Source organism: Topomyia yanbarensis, chromosome 3 (genome assembly GCF_030247195.1).
Source record: "Topomyia yanbarensis strain Yona2022 chromosome 3, ASM3024719v1, whole genome shotgun sequence".
Classification (NCBI taxonomy): Eukaryota; Metazoa; Arthropoda; class Insecta; order Diptera; family Culicidae; genus Topomyia; species Topomyia yanbarensis.
In genome coordinates this window covers 55,743,111-55,770,922 of record NC_080672.1, presented here as the reverse complement: position 1 = coordinate 55,770,922, position 27,812 = coordinate 55,743,111, and the positions used below count along the sequence as shown (strand labels likewise).

Here is a 27,812-nt window from a genome sequence, read left to right as displayed (position 1 = left end):
CTATTTAATGGCACACTTTTGTGAAATCCCGTCAGAAAACAAAACTACTTGCTTGTTCGTCGAGCTTTATGCCCCGTTGTTGCGGTGCATTCTGCCCCGTTGTTGGAGTGCATTATGCCCCTGTGTTGTGGTGCATTTTACCCCCGCACAGGTCCATTTTGCCCCGCTTATTTTTCAAAGAGTGATTTTTAATGATTTTGAAAAATTTAATATTTTTCAAGTTTTTTAATATTTTGCAAAGTTTTATGATTGTGATCACAGAGGAAAATGTTGGCTATACGATATCATTAATTAAATTCTCCCAATTGATGTGCAATAGCTGAGTTATGGTCATATCTCCTTAGGGGGTGCGTTTTACCCCATCTTCCCCTACGTGTAATGAAACTACCAAGAAAAGCGTGCAAATTCGAAGATTGTCATTGGCTTGCTGTTACCACGTCCGTTATTTCTTTGATGCGTAATATTCAGACTTACTCGCACATCTGATTGCAGTGATTATAAATATTTTTTGTGATCTTTTGTTTTTAATTTAAACTATTACATCATCTTAACATGATGATCAAATTATAGTCTCGACTCGACTCATTATTACAAAACCACAACTCAATAAGATTAAAAATAACAAGGTTGCAACTAGTGCTGTAGGTAACTGAGTGAGGGAAGTATCGAGAAAAAAACGTTGATGATGTTCACTGGATAATATGAATGAATTAGCGCGGATAGTTCATAGGCTATAAATATATTTTATTAATCATGTGTAATACATATCAGTGTTCACATTTTTCTTCATTTCATGCAACTTTTGATAAATTTCACTCAAATTTCGTCAGTAGAACAAAGCTTTCAGATGTGGTAATGTCTTTTTTTAAATTTTGGCACATTTTCTTCTTCTTATGTGTGTTCTGTCTTCACCACACTTTCGTCACCGCACATACAGTTTCATTCGTGATTCATCCTTCTTCTGCTGTCGTCTTTTTTTTCATTTCAAACATCATTATCAACACTTCTCTAATTGAAAGCCATCTTCGCCTTCGTTCGTTCGAATAATCAGATATCGGAAAATATAAAATAAAATATAACTTTCGCAAGGCGGCACCACAGTGTCATATAAAACTTCTTTCCCGACGACCAGAAAATGTTTTCGTTTCCATACGGGCACGTTCTGTTGTTTGCCCAATATAAATCTTCAGAGTAAGATTCGGTCGGTCGGCCAGATCGTGTCCCAATTGCTAATTACTTTACTGTGTGTACATGTTTTCTGCTTGCCTTTGTTTCCGCCGAACTTTAAATTCCAACATGTCACTATCTTTCGCGGAGGGCTTTATCAGATGTGGGGGCCTACGATGATAACGGATTCCGATATTTATACTTGTGTGTGTGTGCGTAAGAGATTAGCGCGACCTGCTTTCGGGAATCAATGCATGGTGTAATGCAATGGTGTCGCAACCGTAAACTGGTTAAAAACTAAGATTTTCTGATATTTCTACAATCGTCGTGATATGTCCTACTGCTGCATCAACGAGGGGAGGAATGTTATTGGGTGCATATTTTTTATTCTGTACAATTAAGCAGTGCAGGTCCCACTGCAACGCATATGCACAGTAGGGTGGTTCTCGAAGTTCTTGAGTACTAATCCTCACTCATCCTCTGAGGAAGGAAGTATCGTCTTTAAGTAACTAACCGAACAAGGTGAAGCGTGTCTTGTGTATCAATCGAGTCTCTATCACGCCCGCACTCGCGCCATTCATACCACATAAGTAACTTATCACATTTTCTGAATAATTTCGTACTTTTTGCGCAAATCACACACATCGTTCTTTGGGTCGTACTTCTTCCGGGCAGCGAGCTGGGCACGTAGCTCGGCGGCGGTCATATTGAGGTTCAGTTTGGGGCCATCCTTGGTGACGTTTTCTGAGGTACCATTGCTTCCGTTTGCGGTTGCCATCGGTTTGCCGCTCGATTCTACCTTCGCTGCCACCGACAAGGTCTTGGTGTCCTCGATAATCTGTTCGACAGGCTGCTTCTTCGTGTCTCCATTTGTCAACATCATTTTATTAGCACTCGTGTCGTGGTTGTTGTTTGCGCTTGTGTTCTTCTTGTTGTTGGCATCTTCATTAGCACTGCTACCGTTGACGTCATGTTTATTCCGATTCGATTGCGGGCTAGATTTTTCGTTCAAGCTATCCTTCCGATTGGTTGACATCTGTTTGCTGTTATCATTTACATCAACACCGCCGTTCTTGCTCTTGGCAGCAGCAGCTGCGGCCTTCAACTCGCTCGCATCGGCCCGAGGATCGATCACAAGCAGTTTAGTTTCATTCGAGATGCTCTTGATCAGCTCCACGACCTTCTTGTGCGTTTCGTTGGTGATGTTTGTCCCGTTGACCTCGATGATGCGATCACCTTGACGCAAACCCGCAGCTTCCGCTGGAGATCCATCGTCCACTTTACCGATGTACTGGCCGGGACGTCCCTTCTCCGCATGCAGATTAAACCCATAGCCATCGAAGTCGGGCCGTTTGACTACGTGACACAGGCGGGCCTCGTACTTGACAGTGCCACCATTGGAGGCTGTACTGTTTGTGCTAGACATTCTTTATGTTTCTGCTTTTTTTCCACTCACAGTTGTGGCGCTTGATCGATGCGCGCAGACTCACACTCTAACGTCTTATCAGCAGCTGCTGCCAGGCGGTACTACTGGATTCCAGAATGGGTGCTGTGCCTGTGAGGCGTGTACGGTGCCCAGCTGCGAGAGTGCTGCAGATATCTGGAATGCAAGGAAAGAGAGAAAGAGCGGTTAGAGAACTGGTATCGCAAGTTGTGTTATTATAATTATTTACAGTGAAAGGAAAATTTATTTGGATATCACAATGACATGCTTCCTTTTATGCTGAGCGCCGATGAATCACGCGAGAACCCAGTAATTCGCCGAGTTAAATACTAGACGATTTTAAATGATAGAAAAATCATCGTTCATACTGCGTGTTGGTCACTTAACCATTAAAGGCGCAAAGCAATTTTTTTCAAATTTTCTGAAAATTGTCTCTCAACATTAATACGCTACTCTGATAATTTTAAGATGGTTTTCGCAATTTCGGGTTAATTTGGTTTCGAATATTAGGATCTAGACCGCACAGATCGACACACACACAAAGTTATGACAAAATTATAAATTGATTTTGGATCACTATATCCACTCCAGCTCACAGTTTAAAAATCCCATAATTCGTTTTTTATTTCTAAGTAGACCCTAAGAAATAGCATAACTAAGAACAAATAGAAATAACTATATTATCAACAATTTAAAGTTGTTTAAGTAACTAATTTGTAAGAAAATTTATGAGGTACACGGCGTCTCCTTATTGATATTTTCAAGGACATAAATTCTTTGGGGCAAAAATGTTCAAGGTGAGGTCTATATATCTTGAAACTACACTAACTTCTGAGTCAGCTTCATAGCAAGTGATCGTAGGAGAGACCATCTCAAAAGTGATAAGACGTCTAAATATAAATCACTGATATTATATTTAATTTCTCAACTGCTTCTTCTTGATGCAAAACAAAGGTTAATGGATTCTACACAAAAGGCTGAAATTTATAGCTTACCTTCCAAAATTGTTCTTATTTCCAATGAACCCAAAATTAATCCTATCGGCCGTGTAGTTCTTGAGATATTTGAATTTCAAAAGTACACGAAAAAAAATTGTTCCCGAAATCGTAAATAAAGTGCCATGAATTCTCGAACAATCATGTTTCTACGATACGAAATCAGACCATGAACAAAAATCATGTGTTTTGTTTAAATTCCCTTCAGTAACGCCCGCATAACGCTTGTATTAATGTAAATATTAGCTTTTGTTATGTGAACTACAGTCACGGTTTCTGCCATGCCATTACCACAACGATTTTCTATACGCGCATTAGTTCACAACTTTATGAACATAATTCATAAAACCAATGGCTGACTCATGATGTTATCCATATATTTAGAAACATTAGTTCACAAAATTAAAACATTTTGCATATTTTCTCGTGAACTATTTCACGAAACTCGGAATTTTACTCATGAATCCATTCAATCCTCGTGAACTAATTCATGATTCCTAATATATTAGTTACGATCCAATATTCGTGCTTGTGAAATAGTTCACAAAATCATGACATATTATTCATGTATTCATGAACTGGTTCATGATTCCTAATATAGGCACGACCATGCGTGCTCGTGAAATAAATCACAAAATTATAAAATATTATTCATGTATACGGGAACTGCTTCATGAATCCTAGTATATTAGTCACGACTTACCATTCATGCTCGTGGAACAGTTCACAAAATTATCAGCTATTATTCGTGTATTTGTGAACAGGTTCATGATTCCTAATATATTCACGATATAATATCAGTGCTCGTGAAATAATTCACAAAATCATGAAATATTTGTCATGTGTCCGCGAACTGGTTCATGACACTTAGTATAATTGTCACGACTTATCATTGGTGATCGTGAAATAGTTCATGAAATCATAAAATATTGTTCATGTATTCGTGAACTGGTTCAATAGTCACGTCTGGCCAGTCGTGCTTGTTGAATAGTTCACAAAATCATGAAATATTCATAGATTCGTGAACTAGTTCATGATTCCTAGTACATGATTTACGATCTTTTTTGTGTTTATGATATTTAGAATATAGTCCTATTTTCATTTTAATGCAACATGGTAATGAGATTTTCAGGTGAACTCTTTCACAAAATTTGAAATATTAAGCTGCTAGCGACCAGTAATAGGTACGAGCAGTAGATATTAGGACCCATGAACATCGCTATTCATTTGATAAGGTTCAGTGTGATGTCTTGACAGAAAGCGAAAGCTGCGTTTAACACCTCAAATCGTGTTCGTGATATTGTTCACATAATAAAACTGCTGATATTTTGAACGTAAGTTACATTACACCACGTGTCAAATTCGAAAGTAAGCTCTTGAATTAAATATCACGATAACGTGAACAGAAATTACGGAAATCGTGGCTAAGATCCTGAAGTCAAGAACAAAAATAAACATCACGAAATTCGCGACTGTCTACTGTCGTGAAATGAGATTGGAACGATCTCACTCACTAGGTCGATACTGTACTGTATTCCAAGCAGAAATCTTTGCGATTATGTGCTGCACCTCGCATCGGCCCTTAAACTGAGTTTGCCGGCAAAGTTATAAACTTCTGCTGAGATAGTCAGGCTGCAATCAAGGCCCTTAGCTCAGACAAATCGCGGTCCAAGCTAGCGATCGCGTGCCGAAACCAAATCGAAGAACTAAGCATTGTCAACACTATTTACCTTGTCTGGGTGCCCGGGCATTCCGGTATTACTGGAAATGAATGGACTGACGAACAGGTTCAGCGATTGACTTCGTTGGTCCTGAGCCCGCCCTGCCAATTTCGGCAAGTTGGATAAGAGAAAAAATACAGTCGTGGACCTCGTCCGACCACCGCAATTATTGAAGAAATTTACAAACAAAAGCGTTTCTAGAACAACCGTGCCCAGTGATTTCGAAAAATCTCCTACATTTTTCGAAGCTCCACTGCGGCATGCTGACCAGGGCTTTAACCGGCCGCTGTAAACTCAATTATCACATGGCAACTATCCGCAACGCGCTTTTTCATGTGATCTTTGGGAATCCGACTACGGAACCTCATATCATCTAATATGTAACTGCCCAGCAGTAGTGCAATTGCGATTTTGAGTTTTTCGGCCGTCCTTACATAGATGACGCCATGTTTGGACGACTGAAACTCCGAAGCATACTAAAGTTCCTTATCCAATGTGGTAACGAGCTACGTCGAGTTGAGCTACTTGTGAGTGTAACTTACCTGCTGTTTGTTTTTATTTTTTCCCATCCTTCCAATTCTACTTCATCCCTCCTACTTATCCTTTCCTTTCGTTCAGGAAATGATGAAAAGACACGGCAAGGCACAATTCTCCGACTACATACGGGTAACGCGCCGTTTGAGCCAACATATTCTGATTTCTGATTCCTGATAACATACATGTGTATTGCGTCTAGGGTTCGCAGTACCGACCCATTTTGGCGAGAACCGGTACTGCGGTACTGAAGCCGGTAGTACCGGTACTCGAATATTTTTTTCAAAAGATTCGAGAAACGCTTCAAAGTGAAACTGAATGCTCAAACTAATGTCTCATTGCAGCATAAGGTATTTTTCGAATGCGGCATCTTGTTTTATTTCTTCTTCTAGGCCACTTTGAATTCAATAACTGCTAAGCGGTGCGACTTTCGTCGACTTCAACAGATGGTAAATGTAAGATACCCTATTATCAACAGTAAATCGAAGCGATAATGTAAATATGTGTACGTTAGTCGCATTTTCTCTCCGCATTATCACTTTGCACTTTGGTTTCGACTTTTATGCATACCAAGGCTCCTAATTTCCTGTAAACTAAGGAGTTTTGCTGACTTTTCCGATCACCAAAAATTACAAAACGCTTCATTCGAAGCAGTTCAGCAACTCTAAAATTGTAAGCTACTAAATCGATGTTCGTTCTTTTAGAGATACAGATTTAACCGCAAACCAAATATAGACATGACTTAGGCCACAGACTTATTACGCGCCATACAGTGAATAATTTGAACCAATCATAATGTCGCTAATAAAAAAATCAAAACAAATTTTTACTGTTATGCTACTTTGAAATTTATTAGAAGATAGTTGAAATTTTTTTTCGACCAAATAGTATCGTTCAGTATAACCAAACATATCCAAACATATCGTTCAGTATAACGGGAGTTAGTAATATTCAACTGATATGAATTATTATGATGATGGCCCACCTCATTTCCGTAAGCTAAACGATTCATCTAAAAGAAAATTAATACAATTAAAAGCCACCTTGCGGACGGATATTTGGAAACAGGTCCCGCTATAGAGTTTAAATATTTTTCATAAAAAAATTGTATGGTACCGAAAATACTGGTACTGACTTTTGTTCAGTACCGGTATTATGGTACCAATAATGAGTTGGTATTCCCGGGGTTTTCGGTACCGGTATTACCGGTACCACAACCCTAATTGCGTCGTCTGAAAAATGAATTAACAATTAGTAGTAAAATGTTATTATATAAATCTATCGTTTCACCACTTATTGACTTCTGCTCTTCCATTTTGTTTCTTGCCAACCAAACACAAATATTGAGGTTACAGCGATTGTAAAATAGAATCATGCGATTAATTTTAAAATGTAACAGATACACTTCCTCTTATTTTATGTTGGACACATTACAATGGGTCTCTGTGAAGCAAAGGATGTATTATTTGAGAACTGTGTTCATTTTTAAAATTATGAATGGCCTCGATATTTGTGTGATCGAGTTGAAAAAGGAAGTGATGTGCATATGTACAGTACTAGGAACGCGTCTGATGCAAGAACACCGATTTTTTTTATTCAGTAGATCACAGAACTCCTTGTTGTACAAAGGAATAAGTTTTTTCAATTCACGCGCTAAGCAGATAGAGACTAACTTGAAATCAAGCATGGTGACCAATACTAAGAGCTTATCGGACTGAATCTAAGCTTTTAGACTTTGTTTGTGATCAGGGTCTGATTTGATGATGGGGTTATGTCGGCTCGACAAAACAATTAATCTCAGTTATTGCTGCGATAGTGGCAATAACGTAGTTAGTTCGTTGAATATGAAGCTTGATGACTCCTTCTCATATAACAAGATATCGAATTAAATTCCTATTCAATCTAGAATGTTCTCGGATAGGAATATCCCTTGATTGCCAGTCCGTGGTCAGTGGTAGGAAACGGGGTCTGATGTGGATGATATAACTCGACCGGACTCTTCACTGCTACTAGGCTCGTCACTTCTCACCTTAGCAGGTGGTAGTACCGACGTCTTAATCAGACGGGAGGAGTCTTACAGAGAATTCTCGGAAATGGAAGATATTGGGCTCAATTACTAATTCTATCAAGTATCTTCCTGGAATGGAAATTTGCTTGATGGATCTTGGTTGTTAGCTGAATATTAGAAATGTATCTGGCTACATTCTTTCGAAGGAAAGGCTATGTATGCAAATTGAACTAGTCCGTTTTTTTGTTAACAGGTTTTGTTATGAGTTAAAATATTAATTATCTTCTAGATAAATCGGCTAGTTCACACTTTTTGTAGGGATATCAGGTGGGATCATCATCATCACCATCTCGGTCGGACCATATCTGATCATATATTTGGATCAAACATGGTGCGCTAAGTAGTCTAATGATTTCAAAAGAACCGACACAGAACTATACAGCCATTCAATGGAGTTATCCTGTAAAAAACAAATTAGTGACGAAAAGTATTTTCTGTAAGACTACCCCGTCTACGTGTCCACCCGCAAAGTTGAGATCGACGGTGTGGTCACCGATTTGATTTTGTTCTCTGTGGATCTACTGAAGCACAGGATTGGCTGTGTCAGGACCCCTTGCTCCAGTGAGCGAACATTTCGAACGGTAATCGCACTGGAAGAGATGGTGGGTTCCTTCAATCTCGTGTCGGGTGATCTTTAGCGGCATCACTTTGCGTTTTATTGTGTCTTCTTCGACAAGGATCGTCTGTATGTTTGGTTGTTTGTAGCGCGCGCCATGCATTCCAGGATTACACTAAATGCAAACAAATGAGCTATTTTAGCAATAACCCTTGGTGTGACAATTGCGCAGAGATTCATGAGGGTGATTCTTGCTTTTTAAATACTAAAACATGTGTCTATTTTGGGTAGAGTACATACAATCTACTACCATGCTCCGCGTGAAAATCGCACCCGAGGAATCTGAGGCATTCCCTTAGAAGACGCTTCAAGCACTGTTTTGCAGAAAAATTAAACTGAGCTTCGTCAATCACCATGACAAGCCATTGTGCTCACTTAAGGCTCCGGAAGTGTGGGGTTCTCATGATCGTCATGTGATGACATCTTTTACTACTCCTAAAACTATAGACAGATAAGATTCCATATAAATATTCAAGTTTTTCTCTAGAGAGGTAACCAAATATAACAGCTCGAGGAAGATCTGACAAACAGCCGAAGTAAACAGTTTTAAGTCTTAAAAATTTGTGATAAAAAAACTCCAAAACTCTCATGCGATATTTCAACCAGTGATTCAATTTTGTGCAGGACTGGTTGGGCCTTGCCCTAGTAACAATTGAGGTTTTATGGCTCTTTTGAAGCCCTTCTTAAAACTTATAATGAACTTTTAGTGTGCTATAAATTTAGAAAGGGTACGCGGGTGGTTGGGTCCCGGCATCTTTGTGATATGGCGGACCAGCTCCCGGCATAGAGGAAACTTCAATTATCAAGGTACGGCATTGGGTTGTCCTCTCGATGATAATTGATCTAGTTTACTCCACGATGTTTGCCTGCTTTATTGCCCATGATCACACAAGTTACCCACTAGTGTTTCTACGAAACTGAGAAAACCAGAGAGCCATACAGGTCGCTATAATATACGCTATTTATAATTTGAAGTCTTTGCAGTTGAAATTTGTTGGTCGTGCTACTCATACACGTTCGTTATTTGTTCTTTTATCCACTTTACATTTGAAATGTATTGTAAGTAAAGTGTGCTACGGTTAAAAATTGGACTAACAAGAATGTGTGTAAACCGGTCTTACTTTCACTAAAAAATCAAATCCTGTTTATTTGCAAGAAAAAAGAAAAAAAATCACTATTCAAGCCACGGGAAGAGTTGGCCTGCCATACGAGCTACTTCTTTGTGAACTAGGACAATTTAGCTCGTTTGAAAATCTCTGCCAGTTTCTTCCAGTCAATGTATAATATTTTTGTCCAGGAAGGTGTTTAAAATCTACACGCAAAAATAAAACAACCCACAGAATAAGTTCTTTTAACTTAAATTTAGGTACTTTTGAGTTCGTCGCTTTCGCACTTATTAGTGTTGTCAAAAACAAAACGAGTGATTCGACTCAGTCGAGGTCTTCCGTGCAGTAAGGTACTTTTGAGTTGTTTGGGATATACTCAGAATTAGGTAAATTCAATTTAAATTTAAATAAATTAAACTCAAGGTTGAGTTATGATTTTTGCCGTAGTTAAATGAAAACTACCTTCAACACGGTTTACCTAATTTTACCTTCCTGCAAGATACCACGAGATTGAGTCAAAAGTACTCAATTTTAGGTAGTTTTTCGGTGGCGTGTACTTTGTTGTAGGTTTCGTCATACTGTACCGCGTAATCGAACTTCGTCAGCGTCTTCATCGCGAACATTCTGTGGCCAAATTGTCACCACCTTCTTGTAAGTCGACAGCCCGGCTCGCTTTTTAGCTCGATACACGATTGTAGACGACACTTCCACATTGGTCACACTTGATTTGGCCACATTCAACAATTGCCCAACTTAACGAGAGAGTAGTTCGGATTTTCGCGATGCACGAGCAAAATTTTGCTCCGTTGCTCAGCTTGCTTCGAAGACATTTTTACAGCTGAAGAGTAAATGTCACAATCAAACAGTAGACATGATGCTACACACATTCATCTTTAAAATGAGCGGTATGCAAGTTTTTAATGCAAGATGAAAAACATGCTTCAAGTTGGCCAATTTTTAGACGAACACCCTTGCCATCACAAGAATTTTCTATCGCGTAATGGAAATCAAAAATTTCTGTTCACTCAAAGCTTCTCAAGAATAACAGATCAACCAATTAGCCTGTGATTCATCCATTGCAATGGCATTTTCCAGCACAGAAATAAGTTGGAATTCTATTCATTTGACAATAACACTTAGTTTAAAATGGTATTGAAATTATTAATTGCACTAATACGGTTTAGCTGAATGTAAACAACTCCGCGTGACAAAATCGGATCACCCCAATCACGTGCCGTCAATCCATCAAACCTTCCACTTGATGCAAGTGTTCTATACTTAACAAAGGTATAGATCACTTCGCCGTGCGCGCTCACAGCTGCTGTAATAAAAATTAATCATGCGTGCAATCGAAAACAAAAAAAAAATATTGCAACTCGTGACACACACACCGACCGACCGGCCCATTCCAACCGGCATCCATTTGTACCGACATATAGCAGCAACTACTGACAGACCGGAGCATGACACTTGCCCATAATACTTGGTGCGCGGATTGATGGTGGCATACAAAAACAAATTAACCGGAAAGTGGCAGCGATAAGCCCTGCGAAATTATACGCTAATATAGTATCTTAGTAAGCCGCAGTTGGTGGCCTGCGCACCACGCGGTACACCATGTTCAGCTGCGTCTTTCTTTTTTTCATTTTATTAGTTAGGGGTTAACAAGGCGCTCTGCTGGGCCGGTTGAACAGGGTAGGGGCTTTAACTGCAACTATAAGTAGCAATCTCAAACTCATTCTTCACGATTATTAGGTTTTAGGACATTTTTGCGAAATTCGATAATTGCATCCTGCGTTTTTTTAATTGATGTTGGGTCAGAGTATTTGTTGGTTCACCTGTAGTGGGTGAAAAATGCAGTACTGGACATTAGTTGATTTTAATTGAGCTAAAGCGGATGTTTGGTAAACGGAACTGGATCGATTTCTATTGAAAATTTATTTTAGTTAGTGCAACACTTTTTAGTTCACCAAACGATGCTTTATCTCTTCGGAGACGCAAAGGCTTGTCATGGGCTAATTCGTTTCCATGGATTATATTTTTTTTCATAGCTTTAAATCGAAAAATCAATAAACAGTGAATTTTTGAAATGCAACTGTTCGGAATCACCGTTTTACTCTTTGGAATTCTGCCTTTTGGTGTAATAGATCAAACTGGAAATATATTTATTGAAGTGTTACAAATAATCTTACGTTTTAGCAATCCAAATCTTACATTTAGCTTTCATGATTTTGTGCCTAATTCAATTAGTACCGTGTTACCGTAACCCCCATTAAAGACCTATTTTTGTGCCATTTAGTTTTAATTGATTTTAATTGTAATTTTATGTATTTTACTCACTTTAGATCAATAACATGAAACCTTTGTAACGACGTTTAGAAAATGTCGGATCTAAATCGCAAGATATCTAATTTTTAAATTCATGTTTCCTTCATATAATATTTCAATTCGTGTTTTGCTTTGTTTTACTTTTTACCTGCACTGCACCGTAATAAATAAATAATACTTTCTAATAAATCACTTTTATATGAAAAAGAGTAATCTGATTCCTCCCTCTCTACGATTGACGTTTATGTTGCTGCCCTAATGGCGTAGTGGTATGCGCCTCATCGACCAAATGTTGGTGACACGGGCTCTGATAGAGTGCTGCAACAACAACTTCGTCTAAAATTGAACATAGTTGGTAGTTTTGCTCGTTTGGGAGAGGTAACGGGTACAGTAAGATTCCGTTTTTGGTACATCCCGATTTTGGCAACAAATAGGTTCCAATTTTGGCAAGATTCTTGTTGTACATAATAAGTCTTTTAAAAATGCGCAATAAATATTTTTTCTATAAATTGATATCAAATTGGACTTTATTTCCAACCATGGGAGTTAATCACCCTCAAAGGCACAAATCTTTTATTTTTTTTAATTTTGTGAAAATTGTCTCATAGTTTCAATACATTACTGTGATAATTTTGTGATATTTTTCGCAATGTTGTTTTAAACAGCGTTATGCACTTAAGCGTTAACTATAGCTTACACTATACGTGTTGTATTTAATGATTACAATAAGTATAGAAATGTATTATTTATGTAGAACTAGCTAATACCCATCGCGCGTTGCTGCGACTTTCAACGAAATAGGAGGAAAACACCATTTGTTCCGAAGCGCCACCTGGCGGACAGATAATCCCCAACTAATAGCACACAAACACGCTCCATAACAAATGCCTACTATGTACAAATTTTTACGGCAATTGGTTAAGCCGTTTTGGAGTCTATAAATCATATACATACAAACATTGCCTTTTATATATATAGATAGATAGATATAAATATAATATATAATAAATATATATATATATATATATATATATATATATATATATATATATATATATATATATATATATATATATATATATATATATATATATATATATATATATATATATATATATATATATATATATATATATATATATATATATATATATATATATATATATATATATATATATATATATATATATATATATATATATATATATATATATATATATATATATATATATATATATATATATATATATATATATATATATATATATATATATATATATATATATATATATATATATATATATATATATATATATATATATATATATATATACAGGGTGTTTGGTTCATGGTTAAGAATCTCTCGGGGGGTGATAGACAGCCATATTTGGAGAAAAAAATTGTTCTACACATACCATCAAATCTCAACCGTTACAAAGTTATTGAACTTTTTGTGTAAAAAACTTATTTGTCTTAAAATATCTCTACCTTTAAAAGTATACTTTGTATTTTAAATGTTTCAGTTTCATTCGAAAGGTGAGAAAATTTCCTATTGAATGGTGTTCTCATATCTTTTAAGTAATTAGTTTTAATTACCTTTTAGCTGTAAAGTAGTTAAAAGTTAGTGTTTTTGAGGAGGTTTTTGCTAATTTTCTCGAAATAATGAAGTATGATTATAGCAATATCTATTATCCAAAAGTTGGATTTTTAGACGATTCATAATTTGTTCTTGGACGTCATATTTCTATCTCTTTTCATTTCTTTGTAATTTCATTACTATATTTTTCCTGTAACCGACTTGCAAGTGCTTAAAAGACTCTAATCTAAAAAATATGCTTTATATCGTTATTTACAAGATTTCATTGGAAAGCTGAGAAAATTTCCTATCAGTGTATGTACAAGTATCTTTTAGTTAAGTGTACTAAATGATTTTTTACTAACGAAATAACTCAAAATTTGTGTTTTTGGAGAGTTTTTTAATTATTCTAATTATTATTCAACCAAATTTTGTTGTTACAATTGTTCATTTGATGCCCCTTAATGTTCTCTATAACTTTTTATTTGACACTTTGTCTATATCTCTTTTAATTTTGCTGCTATTTAATAGTTAACACAGCATAACCCCGCCACAAATGTAGTGGGTTCGAAATCGTTATTTTTGCATATGAAACGATGTGATAAAAACGATTTTGCGTCGAAACCAAAAGAGATAATTGAATGGAGTCAAAGAAAGAACTGTAGAACTTGCTGAGATGCATTATTTCCATGATAATAATGGTGATATTTATTATTTACTATTTTAAGAAAATTAACGAAAATGCTAATAATAGCACTAGTTTTAAACTAATTTACTTTTAAAAGAATACTAAATTCACTTAACTGAAAGGTATTAATACTTTTTCCACTGTAAAATATTCCTGGCTTTCGAATAAAAATGAAAAAAAGTACAACAAGTGCCATAATTTTTCAATTAGAGCTGGTACTAGTGGAAATGAGATAAAAATATCCATGTTGAATAACCCAAAATCATTAAAATAAGAAAAGGTAAGTGTATCATGTCAAAAAACGAATTAAGCAGCACACCAAGACTAACAATCTGAATTATTAAAAGGATGAGGTTAACTATTAGGATTTTTAAGAAATGAACGAAAAATCGTTCAAAATTGTTTAATTTTCAATTAATTACTTTGAAAAGTCTACTTAAACTCATTAGCTGAAACTTGCGAGGGCAACACTCAATGCGAAATTTTCTCACCTTTCGAATGGAACTAAAACATTTAAAATACAAAGTATACTTTTAAAGTTAGAGGTATTTTAAGACAAATAAGTTTTTTACACAAAAAGTTCAATAACTCTGTAACGGTTGAGATTTGATAGTATGTGTAGAGCAATTTTTTTCTCCAAATATGGCTGTCTATCACAGCCCGAGAGATTCTTAACCATGAACCAAACACCCTGTATATATAGCTGGTAACAGTGTAACTAGTGTCTGACGGAATCAATTTGTATAGTAAGGCCAAGAGTCTGTGCAGAGTCAAGTGCAGAGGAATGGACTACACTGGATAATAAGACTAGTCCTGGAGAAAATTTTCAATAGATGCTTAGTAACATTGCGATCTCTTTCGATTATTACGACGTCACTACAAAACTTGGCACCAGATTTTCAGTACATATCGAAAGCTGATCATAGTGCGTCCCAAATCCGTATTTAGGAATACAAAACTGATGGCTCCCAAATAGTTTGTTTTAGCTTTATGATGTCTTTGGCAAATTTGTTAGTTGATTTGGCGATTTTTTTTAAAATGAATGGAATTAGGGTGGTCCTTGTGATTAGGGTGTTCAAAGTATCGACTGATTAGATGTGTGAAGTTTTCCTGCACAATGCCATACAATATAATAATACAAATAAATTGAAGCAAGTTTGCTGAATAAACAAGCTTATCTCTAATGGTTGATTTGTCATATTTTTTTTAAGATTTGAGGTAGGGTGGCCCTTGAAAAATCGGGTTGCTTATGCACCTAAAACATAAATCTATTGCAATAATTGCAAGCCACAATCACTTGCAAATAATGTTAGCATCGCTTGCAATTTTGCAATCAAAGCCGCTTGCAATTTTTGCAAACATATAAAATCACTTCATCTCTTGCTATACGTACATACGTTTCTTCAGCACACTGTCAAAGGATTACTACCACGTACCTACACTGGGTGTTATAGCAACGTACGCCGAGTTTTTATTTACCGTCTGCTTTCTATTCATTCCTCACCAATGTGACTTATTCATTGCACACGAGACAGCGTCGATTTTCGGACGTGCTGATTGTACGAGTTTTAACGCTCTGTTCTTATGTGCAAGAATGGAACAGTGCTTATGGTCTGTGCTACGATACGCAACGGTATGAGTTAAAATCTGGGTGTGTCATGTACTTTTTTCATTAATCGTGAAATCGTCCATGTGTTTATATATGACTTTTATCCACTCATAACTATCTAATAGCATGGTTAGATGGATAGAGTATTGATTAGCAATCATTTTTCAATATCAGCAATCTTTTTTATCTAACGCATATTGATCACCAATACACATACATAGCTAATATGTGGCAAACTTCGTTTTTTTTTGTTTCTTGCATTACATGAAAGAATTTTTGCTCATTACCAGAACGCTCATAATTTTCGCTCGTATTTATTGCATTAGTGTAAGCGACTCTTACCGGGTACGCTCCGGGTGTATTATCTTTTGATGTGTTAATTTCTTGCAAATGTTCAGAGATTTTTGGAACTTTAATTGGAGCACATTTTTACCGTAGCACTGATGTTTCAATCCTTTTTGTTTGGACAGTTGAAAGATCAACGATTGGATAATTATGGAGAATTAATAAATTTATTTATTGTTTACAAGAGCTTTTTTTTAAACAAAATTGTCCGTAAATTTTCAGAAAGAAGAGATAACAGCCCCAAAGGCGAAATCAAAACTACCATGCAGTGAATTGTTTGAGTTTAGACGTCCAGTGGGCCAAAGAAAAAAGATTCGAATCAAATGATATGTTACACCTCTTTAATGAGAGGCATTGCACTCGAGAAGTGCGCGAAGATTGTGAGAATTCTACTGGACGACGACTGAATTTGATAAAAACATGATTAAAATTAAATTTGCTTATTTTTTCTTCCCTCTCATTCCACTTCACGTATGTTTAAAAATCCTTAATGCATTTTTGAAGTCGTAAATTGAAAATTCAAACTTTTAAAATAAGGTTCCATTTTTGGCAACTGAAAGAATTTTTTGTGAAATTTCGTTCGAAATTCTGTGCAAAATTCTGTGCAAAATTTCGTAAGCAAATTCCGCGCAAAATTCAGTGCGAAACTCCGTGCGAAATTTCGTGCGAAATTTCGCGCAAAATTCCGTTCCAAATTCGGTGAGAAATTTCGTGCGAAATTCTGTGGGAAAATCCGTGCGAAATAAAGTGCGAAATTTCGTGTAAAATTCTGCGCGAAATTCCGAGCGAAATTCCGCACGAAATTCCGTGCGAAATCCCGAGCTAAATTCCACGCGAAATTTCGTCCGAAACACTGTCTGAAATTTCGTGCAAAATTCCGTTCGAAATTCCGCGCAAAATTCTGTGCAAAATTCCGTGCGAAATCTCGCACGAAATTCCATGCGAAATCCCGAGCGCGATTCCGCGCGAAATTCCATCGAAATTTCGTGTGAAATTCCGTGAAAAATTCCGCGCAAAATTCAGTGCAAAATTCCGTGCGAAATTCCGCGCGAAATTCCGTGCGAAATTTTGAGCGAAATTCCTTGGGAAATTTCGTGCAAAATTCCGTTCAAAGTTCGGTGAGAAATTTCGTGCGAAATTCCGTGGGAAAATCCGTGCGAAATAAAGTGCGAAATTTCGTGTAAAACTCTGCGCGAAATTCCGTGCGAAATTACGCACGAAATTCCGTGCGAAATCCCGAGCGAAATTCCGTCCGAAACTCTATCTGAAATTTCGTATGAAATTCCGCGCAAAAATCCGTTTGAAATTCGATGAGAAATTTCATGCGAAATTCCGCGGAAAAATCCGTGCGAAATAAAGTGCGAAATTTCGTGTGAAATTCTGCGCGAAATTCCGTGCGAAATTCCGCACGAAATTGCGTGCGAAATCCCGAGCGAAATTCCGTCCGAAACTTCGTCTGAAATTCTGTTCGAAATTCGTTGAGAAATTTCGTGCGAAATTCTGTGGGAAAATCCGTTCGAAATTTCCTGTAAAATTCTGCGCGAAATACCGTGCAAAATTTCGTGTGAAATTTAGTTCGAAATCCCGCGTGGAATTCCGTTTGAAATTCCGCGTGAAATTCCGTCCGAAACCCCGTCTGAAATTTCGTGTGAAATTCCGTGAGAAATTCCGCGCAAAATTCAGTACAAAATTCGGAAACTCCGAAATTTCGAGCGAAATTTCGTGCAAAATTCCGTTCGAAATTCGACGAGAAATTTCGTGCGAAATTCCGTGGGAAAATCCGTGCAAAATAAAGTGCGAAATTTCGTGTAAAATTCTGCGCGAAATTCCGCGTGGAAATCCGTCCGAAATTTTGTGTGAAATTCCGTTCGAAATCCCGTGTGGAATTCCGTTTGAAATTCCGCGCAAGATTCCGTACGAAATTCCGTGCGAAATTCGTTGCGAAATTCCGTGCGAAATTTTGGGCGAATTCCGTTTGAAATCTCGCGCGAAATTCCGCACGGAATTCTCTGCGAAGTTCATTGCGAAATTTCATGCGAAATTCCGGAATTTAGCGCGACTTTTCGCTCGGATTGCCCACGGAATTTCAATCGGCATTTCGCACGGAATTTCTCTCGAAATTTCGCATGGAATTTCACATGAAATTAGACACGAAATTTCGCACGGAATTTCGCCCGAAATTTCGCACGGAATGTCGCACGTAATTCCGCGCGGAATTTCGCTCGGAGTTTCGCACGAAATTTCAGACGAAATTTCGAACTAATTTTCTCACGGAATTCTGCACGCAATTTCATACGGAATTCTGCACGGAGTTTCGAAGGAAATTTCGCACGGAATTTGGCACGGGATTCGAAGGAAATTCCGCACGGAATTTCAAAGGAAATTTCGCACGAAATTTCTCACGGAGTTTTACAAGAAATTTCGTAAGGAATTCCGCCCAAAATTTCGCACCGAATTTCGAAGGAAAATTCGAGCAGAATTTCGCACGAAATATCGCACGCAATTTCGAACAGAATATCGCGCGGCATTTCGCGTGAAATTTCGCACGGAACTTCGCGCGGAATTTCGCACGGTATTACACACGGAATTTCGGGCGGAATTTCACACGGAGTTTCGAGCGGCATTTCGCACCAAATTACGCGCGGAATTTTGCATGGAATTTCGCACGGTATTTCGAATTAAATATCGCGCGAAATTTCGGGCGGAGTTTCGCTCGGAATTTCATACGAAATTTCGCACGGAATTTCGCATGGAATTTCGCAAGGAAATTCGCGCGGAATATCGCACGAAATTTCGCGCGGAATTTCGAGAGGAATTTAGCACGGAATTCAAACAAACACCTTACTGACAATGTTTCCGACCACTTGCATCTAAAACTTATCTATACTCAAAGCCGTGGAACTTTTAATACCCATGCACGGTGCCACGACTTAGATTAAGGGTGGACTAAAGTCAAAACATTGCCGTATCGGTTCAAATAGGACGGTTTTATGTAATTTCGATACTCTGAATTCGTTGTGATATTAAAACATTAAAATAAACATTTACTATTCATTAGGGTGTCTCAAAAATATATATCCCTTCGATTTTTTTTAAATTTTTGTACATTAACTTTCGTGTGCCAAATCTTTTTGTGATAATTTTAGTAAAAAAAATTGTTGCGAAGGTTAAACAAAATTTCAAGAAATTTTTACCCGCCGAATTCCTATTTTGGTTATAAAAATAGAAATTAACTTTATTACTTATTAAGGTGGCTAAAAAGTAAGTATTTTGTCTTTTATGATTTTTTCAATAGTAATTATGGTAAGCTGAATTTATTTTAGAATTTTTTATGGACTTAAGTCCGAGTTCGTCCGAAATCAGAAAAAAAACTATAAAAGGCTTCAGTGTATTAGCAAATAAGCAAATCCTTTGAGTAATGTAACGATCATTCAAAGTTTACCGTTTGCGTTCAAAGATAATTGTCAAATAATATATTATTAACTATAAAATCATCGTTATATGCGTTCATTAATATCATATTAAAAGTCCAATGATGTCACCAGAAGATACAGTCTTGATTGCTTGCCTTGCTGTTTGGGATATCATAAAGATAACACAGCGAGTAATAAACATCAACATGAGATAATTTTGATAGATTTCTGTTATGTCGTTCTGATCGGGTATTGGTTAAACAAGGTGTACTGGAATAATTCATCTTTGTTGATTCCTTACCACTTTCATCGAATGTGTACACTATAGACATCTGTTTACACCCGCTCAATTTTAAAGACGCCTCAGTTCAATGGTGCCCAGGGGTTTCGAGTGGTTCCAAGACAGCCCGACCTGCCCTACCCCGCTATCCCCTACCGACAATATGCATACTGTATGCAGATTATTATGGAAGGAGGAAAAATGGTGGCTTTTGGATTTAGTTGTTTTTCTCTCCACGTCTTTTCTCTTCCGAATAGCAGTACCTAGCTGTTGTGCGAATAAATCGTGTAGTGCTATTGCAAGTGTTGAGTTCGAGTGATGTAATGCCCCATCAACATCGGTAGCTGACTCCGGCCGAAACTAGACGACGAGAGCAGAGCTAGATTTGTACAAAACACCCCTTTAGCAATATAACTTCCACAGAAAGTTACGAATAAGATGTTAGGTGTGACGCATGGCGTTCGTTGGTTTGTTGATTTATGGCTTTATTGACACATGACTAAATCGTCATTTAGTCATGTGTCAATAAAGCCATAAAGGTGATTTGTGGCACGGCGCTAGACCTACTGACTGAAGCCTATAACATTTACATATAGATATTAAAGATTGCCTATTAATGGGTCTGAAATGAGCATTACATTTCCAAACTATGTCAAATGACATACATATTAAAGGAACTTCTCTGACGATCCAACAACGTTTGACCGATCCCTTGTTGACGTGATAACCTGTACATTTTTTCCTCCACAGCTCATCCTTCGTTGTTTCGTATAATTAACGTTCCAAATGCGATTTGCATTACTATCAATACTCAGCGATCTGCAACTTTAATGCTGCTTCCACCATCAGTTCAGCCTTACAGGTTAGATTCCGACCTGTAGCACAGTTCTACCACCTTGGCCTGGTAGATAGTTCTTTCTTTCGACTAGCAAGGCAGTTGTTGCACAGATAACGAAGCAAAAAAAAATCTCTCCCCCAGCGACAGTTGCCGCATACCTGGCACCACACTTTTATATCAACTTATTCGAAGGCAATTTGCACATGTAGTGCTATTAAGTGTGTTGAACAGGTGTCAAACGATTTTATCACCTTGTGGCTCTTGACAGTAAAACACCCACTAACCGTGATAATTTTTGTTGTGAACTAGAAAATACGCCCTCCCGATTTTGAAAGATTTGTTATGATCATCCAAATTGACCAGAACTGCGGTTCTGATCAAGCGCGCGCGTGCAACTGCATGCATTGCCTCGGATGTGAATGCACGGAATGGGTCAAACAGTAGGTATAGGTACCAACCACATGTACATCGCGTGTGAACCGGTTTTTTCCATCTGCCAACCTGCCTGCCCGCCTGCAGCAAGTTAGATATGTATACCTACATAGTTAAGTATGGCAGAATATGAAACGAGAACCTGAAGAAAATTACACCAATGCCAAACACTCTCCAACTTGGCGTGGAAACTCGGAGTATGACCGCAGCCGGGTTGCGGTTCGGTACATTTGGCTGCTGACTTGTGCTTTGAGTTTGACGTTTGCATGTGTCTGACATTGGCCATCACGGGTACACCGGACAGAGCAGCAACTTCTTCTCCGTCTGTCAATGAGGAGCTTCATGAGTGATTTCCACAGATCACAGTGGGTACCTGGCGAAAGTTGAAAGATATGGGAATGGGATGAAATGTTGACGGGTCCAATTTCATCTTCCCTTGAAAGCATCATATTCATGCCTGCGGATGGGTTTGCCTATACCGAATCAAAAATGTTTGTTTAACTCGCACGGATCAGTAGGTATGTCATAGTCTTCAAGACATTAGAGGCGCTTCAGCTGAATATGGCCACGCTCAGTTGAAAACAGAACCACAATGCAGACGAGTGGAAAAATGGACGATAATTGCGCAGAGAAGTTATGATTGCAATTTTTCTTTGTACCTGAATTCTAATGAGCAGCATAATTAGATGTGCAGACCACTGAAGTGTCCTTCAATGTTTATCATCTCGATCACCATATTTTTGAAAAGTGATAGGCACTCAGCGACTCAAAGTACTGCTTTTATATTTATGTACCGAGAACGAGTGCAATCAATCCTCAAGTTCAAGTAATCGGTTTCCATTCTGTTTTTATTAATATAACTCTTTTTCAGAGGATCGATTTTTGGCTGAGCCGTTTGGTATTAGGCGGGGTGATCTCTGACCCACTGGGTTTCTGTTCCCTTGTCATAATAGGCCACTAACAACAGATCTGGTTGTGCTGCACTAGTACGTTGGAACAGTCTATTGTCTTTCTTTGAAAAAAATCAGTCTAGAGGCCGTGTGGCATCGAGCGGCATCTCAGTCAAGAATTAATTCATTCACTGATAAAAAACGAACCGCTTCATTCAAGTGTTCCCACACATGATATTTTAGCAACAATCTACCCCATTATTTCATTGCGTATCGTTTCAACTTCCAAAAATTCTACACTTTACATTCAAATGTTTTATAATTTTAACGTAGTAAACTGTAGCGCATAAAGATTTCAAGTGTTTTTCTTATGATTCCATTATCATTTAAGTTGAAATTCTTGTGATTTGCTTTCCATTTCGCACCACTGTTTTCTAACAGTGTATTTCAAATGATTGACACTCGAAAGTTACCTTACAAACGTTTCGATCAAAAGTTGCTGTAAAAAATGTCTGTCGATTTTTTAAAGACAACGTGGATACAACTGATTCAAACAGGAACTGACCATTATTCAACTGTATAGGAAAAAAAAAGGTGAATCTGGACACCAAAAGAATACTGCTGGTCAAAGATTTTCCCGGATCAAGCGGAAACAAGTTTTGAGAATATGAAAATCAAACCATCCGAGGAACGCAGCCAAGAATAAGCGGGTATTAGAATTAATACGTTTCGTTTCTTATTACGGTAATTACAGTCTTTTGTTTATTTTAGTAGTACGCGAAGTCAGAGCCGAAATTACTGCAAAAAGCAACTTGAAGCAAAAACACTCAGTAGCATTTATCGCACTAACGGATCATTTCCAGCCAAAGTTATCAAGGACCTATTACTTGTTGTAGAGTACACCAAGGAGATTTGATCGAATCCAAATAATCTAGACGAAGACTACGCGACAGAATGATAAAACGACGCAGATAATCCAGATTGGGCTTCGGTCGGCGTATCATGCGGAGATATAAAACTATTACTAATGCCGACGGTGTGGAAGGAAGGCAGAGCTCCACTCAACCAAACTGAAGAAGTAAAAGTACTAGTCGATGTTGGAAGAGAGGATTTTTCTGTGGGATTTAATGTGTTTCAACTGTTTTCAGGCTTGGATTGTGAACTGCAACAGCTAGGAATAGACAGTTGATTTAGAACGATGCTCTAAAACATTGAGGCAGAGTATTACTAAACCAACAATATCATACGGTACAAATTGAAGCAATCAACCCTGCAGAGACCCTTGACAAAACAGCAACTCGGTAGAAGAGGAAAACTACTCGGATCCAATGACACGGATTCTAACGCCGATTCCATTGGCATTAAGTGGCAGGCATTGATCCTTCCTAATAACCTTGTTACTTAACGGTGACCGAGTAACAGATTGGTGGCTATCAAATAGCATACGGTACCTATGTCAAGTGCGGTTCGATTTGCAGCATTCATAAACCATTCCGCCAAACTTTTAACCATTTACATACCACGTACCAATGCAATGGTTCAGTTGTTGGAAAAATTAGCATGCAATGCTCCCGGTAGCATCTTGGCCGTCACGATAACCGAAACTTTCGTCATTCCGGTATCATTGGATCAAACAGATGTTAAGCATGTCCGCAATTGACCGTAAATGAGCGGACACGAGAAAGTTGAGACCAAGATCCACAAAGTCTTGTTTGCATCTTTTTGGGAATGTACGAGCGACCTACAATGCGACATCTAAATCGTACTTTGAAGGTTATTTGAAATATTAAATTATTTTTATTTATGCATGCTAAAATAAATTGTCAGTATAATACAAATGACATTTTGAATTTGCTTTCTTCGATTCAAATAAGTAAAACATTTGACCACTATGTGTCATACATTTTATTTTAAAGTCGAAACAATTTAATTTTAATTCTTTTCACTTTTGATTTTGATAACTTTGAAATTTGAAATGAATGTGTATATCACATGAGTTTGCACTACTATGTTTTGGAAATATGGTGTATTGCATTGGCAAAAACGATGTGTTTTTCCATTCGAATATGATATGATTCCCACTAAGTGCAAATAGAAGTGTGAAACACTTGGAAGCAAAGTGTGTAGTTTTTTCAGTGTTAGGTTGTTATTCTTGGTGCTGGTTCATTAGGCCGAAAGCCGGTAGGCCGAATGACGTTCGGCCGAATGCCGTTAGGCCGACTGCCATTAAGCCGAAGGGGTCATTAGGCCGAATGGGTCATTTGGGGCGAACGGGTCGTTAGGCCGAATGGGTCATTAGGCCGAACTTTTATTTTTTATGATTTCATATAACTTACAATAATAATGTTTGGAATATTCACAATACCTGCACTGAAAAAAATCCAAACGTTAATTCTATTTGCTTCAAACCGCTTAAAATTCATATGAAGAAGAAATACTATTGTTATCACGCGCACACATACCTTCTATGTGTCAACTGTATAAACTATGTGTGCACACACATAAGTTATATGTGTATATTGTTATAGAATGGGGTTTTATGTGCCTAATAGTTATGAAATGTGAATGTAAGATTAATATTTTTTGTAAATACACACATTAGGTTTATGTGCCAGCAAATAGTGTCTATATGCCTCCGTTAATTGCAAAAATCTATGTGTAAAATCAATAGGCATAACGTTTACTTTTTTTTGAGTGTGCAAATTTGCCGCTGTAATGAAATAAACAAATAACAGCGACACGCTTAATCACTTATGATGGACTAGGGGTACGTTTTAAAAATCGAAAACAAATTTGGGTTGATACTTTAATTTTTTCGGATCTTATGACACACACCCAATTTTTGATCTTGTGACACACAGCTTGTGCATCTTAATGCTCCGGATGTTGCATGCAATGCTAATGAATACGTAATGGCATCCGCAATCAGCATTTTTTTTTAAAAATTGTTTCTGAATAAAATACATATAAATAAACCCTTCACAACCGATGTTAAGGAGTATACAGCACTCTTCAAAGAAAAGCAAAGCACCTTCGATTATCAACGTGTCTGACATTTCTAGGGACCCTCTAGTACAACATGAGTTAGTATCTCTTGAGTCATGGAAAACTCGTGAGTCCGTCGTCGCAATTAGTCTCTGTAACGGTTTAAACACTTTTAGCGTTGTCTTCCGTTTTAATTCCACTATGATGATGTCTGTAACGATGCTTTTAATCTAATCTACGGTCTAATGTCCCGTGCGGCCGAATGGCGTTCGTTCAAATGACCCATTCGGTCTAATGACATTCAGATGTATGACCCTTTCAAGTCAAGATGTTTTAAGGTCTAAAATATGCCAGAAGCGCACAGAGTGTCGAGGGTTGTACTCTTACTGTGTTGAGAGAATCTCTGATTCAAATGATGGTTACGTTCCTAATACCTATTTCGGGGCTCGCTATAAGCGATTATAAGCCAACGTGTTTGCTGCAAAATAAGTGCTGATGATGAAACGTGTACTACTGGGCTCGACTTAATGTAGAAAATCGCCCAACATTTGCACGATCTAGTAGAGAAAAGGTGTTTGATGTAACTTTTTGCTCCAACGGTATTACGCATGAGTTACCCAACGAACTCGAACTGTCGTTATCTGATCGTAAGTACATTGTCGTTGATCATTTAAACGTCTCGCTGGATATCGTCACATATCGTAATTCCAAATCTACAAACTGGGATCCCTACGAACAGGTCTTTGCGACTAGGTTTCTTGGGTATCTTTCAAAGATTGAATCTCCTAGTGACTTGGATGAGGTAAGCGTATTAATGTCAGATTTGAAAACCTTATATTGGCACTACGTTTTGAAACCATTTCTTTCGTTGTGATGAACAAAAAGGAAAAAAAAATTAAAATTAAATGTTCTGTTTAAAACCGTAATTGACTCTCCTCTAATGTATTGTAATGTATAGGGGAACCCAGGGCTATTAAGACTGCGGGAGTTATTCGGACACCCCTTGATTTCTCTGAAAATCGTAAGACGCAATCAGACTGTCGTACATATTCGTGGACCGCTGTTCTAAAACATTAATTTTGACAGATGAATCTCATTCTGCAGTTTCTTTAGAAAGGAGATACAACGTGTTTCATTTTTTCGCAATCCTCAACACAAATACCATTATAATAGTAAAACCGTGATTAAAGCAACAAATAAAAGTGAAAAAATAACAGGTAAGTGTTTTGGAAAGCTTGAGGCCCCTATTTTATGGAATGATTTTTGTTTGGGTGATAATAATATTTTTAAGACGCTCACCACTTTTGTGCGTAATGAGCGTACGGGGCTATTCGGATTTTCTATTCTATCAACCACCGTTCTGCGGCTTGCGGCTGTGCTTACGATTGCACACAGCACAGGAAAGAAAATACATGATGCGCCAATCGATAATTGTGACTACTCAGATTAATTTTTTTAACCCAATTTTTTTTGCATCTTCAGGAGATAAAGATTTCATAGGTAAACGCAAATCCATTGTAAAAAGAACTGAAAAATATTGACGATCAGAATTGCCCCGGAGGTCCGAATTATCCCTACATTGTAAAAGGATGGAAATACATAGAGTTTTGCAAATCGTCGCCTTGCGTTTCCACTTCGCCTTTCTACTGATTACATGCTGCATATTTGAGAGAACAGTTTATAGTATCATCAAATTGGTGGGGTGTGGGTGATAATTATGCGTTGATATTACCCAAGTAACCGTAAGCATTAAGCCATTGCACTATATTGGCTATACATTTGCACTAATGTTGCATTGAAACTCCATTACAGCATTAACAACGCAATACAGCTCTATATTAGCATCAATAATGCATAACTGCACAGCCGACATATAGCATTATCGCTTGCTCTATATGTGTATGTAAAGCTGATATAACGCGTACATGCTTCAAGGATCTTTAAAGCATGTAAGCTATACAAGTGCATTTAATGCCATTATAAAGCATATAAAAAGCTGATATAATGCTATTGTAATGCTGTGGGTTTATCTGTTATGCAACTCTTTTTGAATATTATATTCGCAGCGCACTTATCGTGAAGGACGAGGCTACGTACTTCAGTTCGAGACTTATTAAAGGTAATTTTCGTAAACATTCATATCATGTGAGAACGAAAACCCATTAAGGATATTCATTACAATGCATTAGAACAGAGTCAATTACGGTTTTAAACAGAATATTTTATTTTAAAATTTTTCCTTTCTGCTCATCATACCGAAAGGAAACATAAGAAATGGTTTTAAAACCATGGCGGACAATGACAACCAACTGAAGCTTTTTAATAGCATTAGTAGTGCCAATATAAGGCTTTCAAATTTGACATTTGTACGCTTTTGCTATATAATAGCGTTAGTACTGCAGAAACGAGATGTCAATCTCCGCACAGTAATAGCACTATATTTCGCCTTTTCTGGCATAATATCGGCATTAAATAAGTATTTAGGGCTTCACGGCTTTTTGGGACAGCTTTATATGTGGATCTAAAGCAGATATTAGGCTACGTTATAATGCTTATTGGTTACTTGGGATATGTTGAGCTTTCGGCATTCTTTCAACCCACTCAATACCAGCGATATGCGAGTTCTAGCCACTGGATATGCACATAAATGTTAAATGATTATTCAAGCGCACTATACGCAGAAGAAAGTTACCTATATGTGAACATTGGGCTAACAAGTAATTCAATATTTGTCTGATAGAAGCCGCCCGCGTATCATTTCTGGCATTCCTCATATC

General features: G+C 37.4%; 1 protein-coding gene and 1 long non-coding RNA gene across 2 annotated transcripts in view; one reads left to right on the top strand and one right to left on the bottom strand.

Moving 5' to 3' along the window:
* Positions 1-723: 723 nt before the first annotated feature.
* LOC131688671 (Na(+)/H(+) exchange regulatory cofactor NHE-RF1) overlaps positions 724-27,812 on the bottom strand; it is a 55,528-nt gene continuing 28,439 nt past the window's right edge. The window contains exon 2 of the mRNA XM_058973103.1: positions 724-2,767. Within this exon, the coding sequence (XP_058829086.1) occupies positions 1,766-2,593 (828 nt within the window). The 5' untranslated portion in view covers positions 2,594-2,767 and the 3' untranslated portion in view covers positions 724-1,765. The remainder of the gene's footprint in view (positions 2,768-27,812) is intronic.
* LOC131688672 (uncharacterized) lies at positions 22,659-23,851 on the top strand. Its single transcript, XR_009305278.1, has 3 exons — positions 22,659-22,760; positions 22,822-23,134; positions 23,199-23,851. It is a non-coding gene; the product is annotated as an uncharacterized LOC131688672 (long non-coding RNA).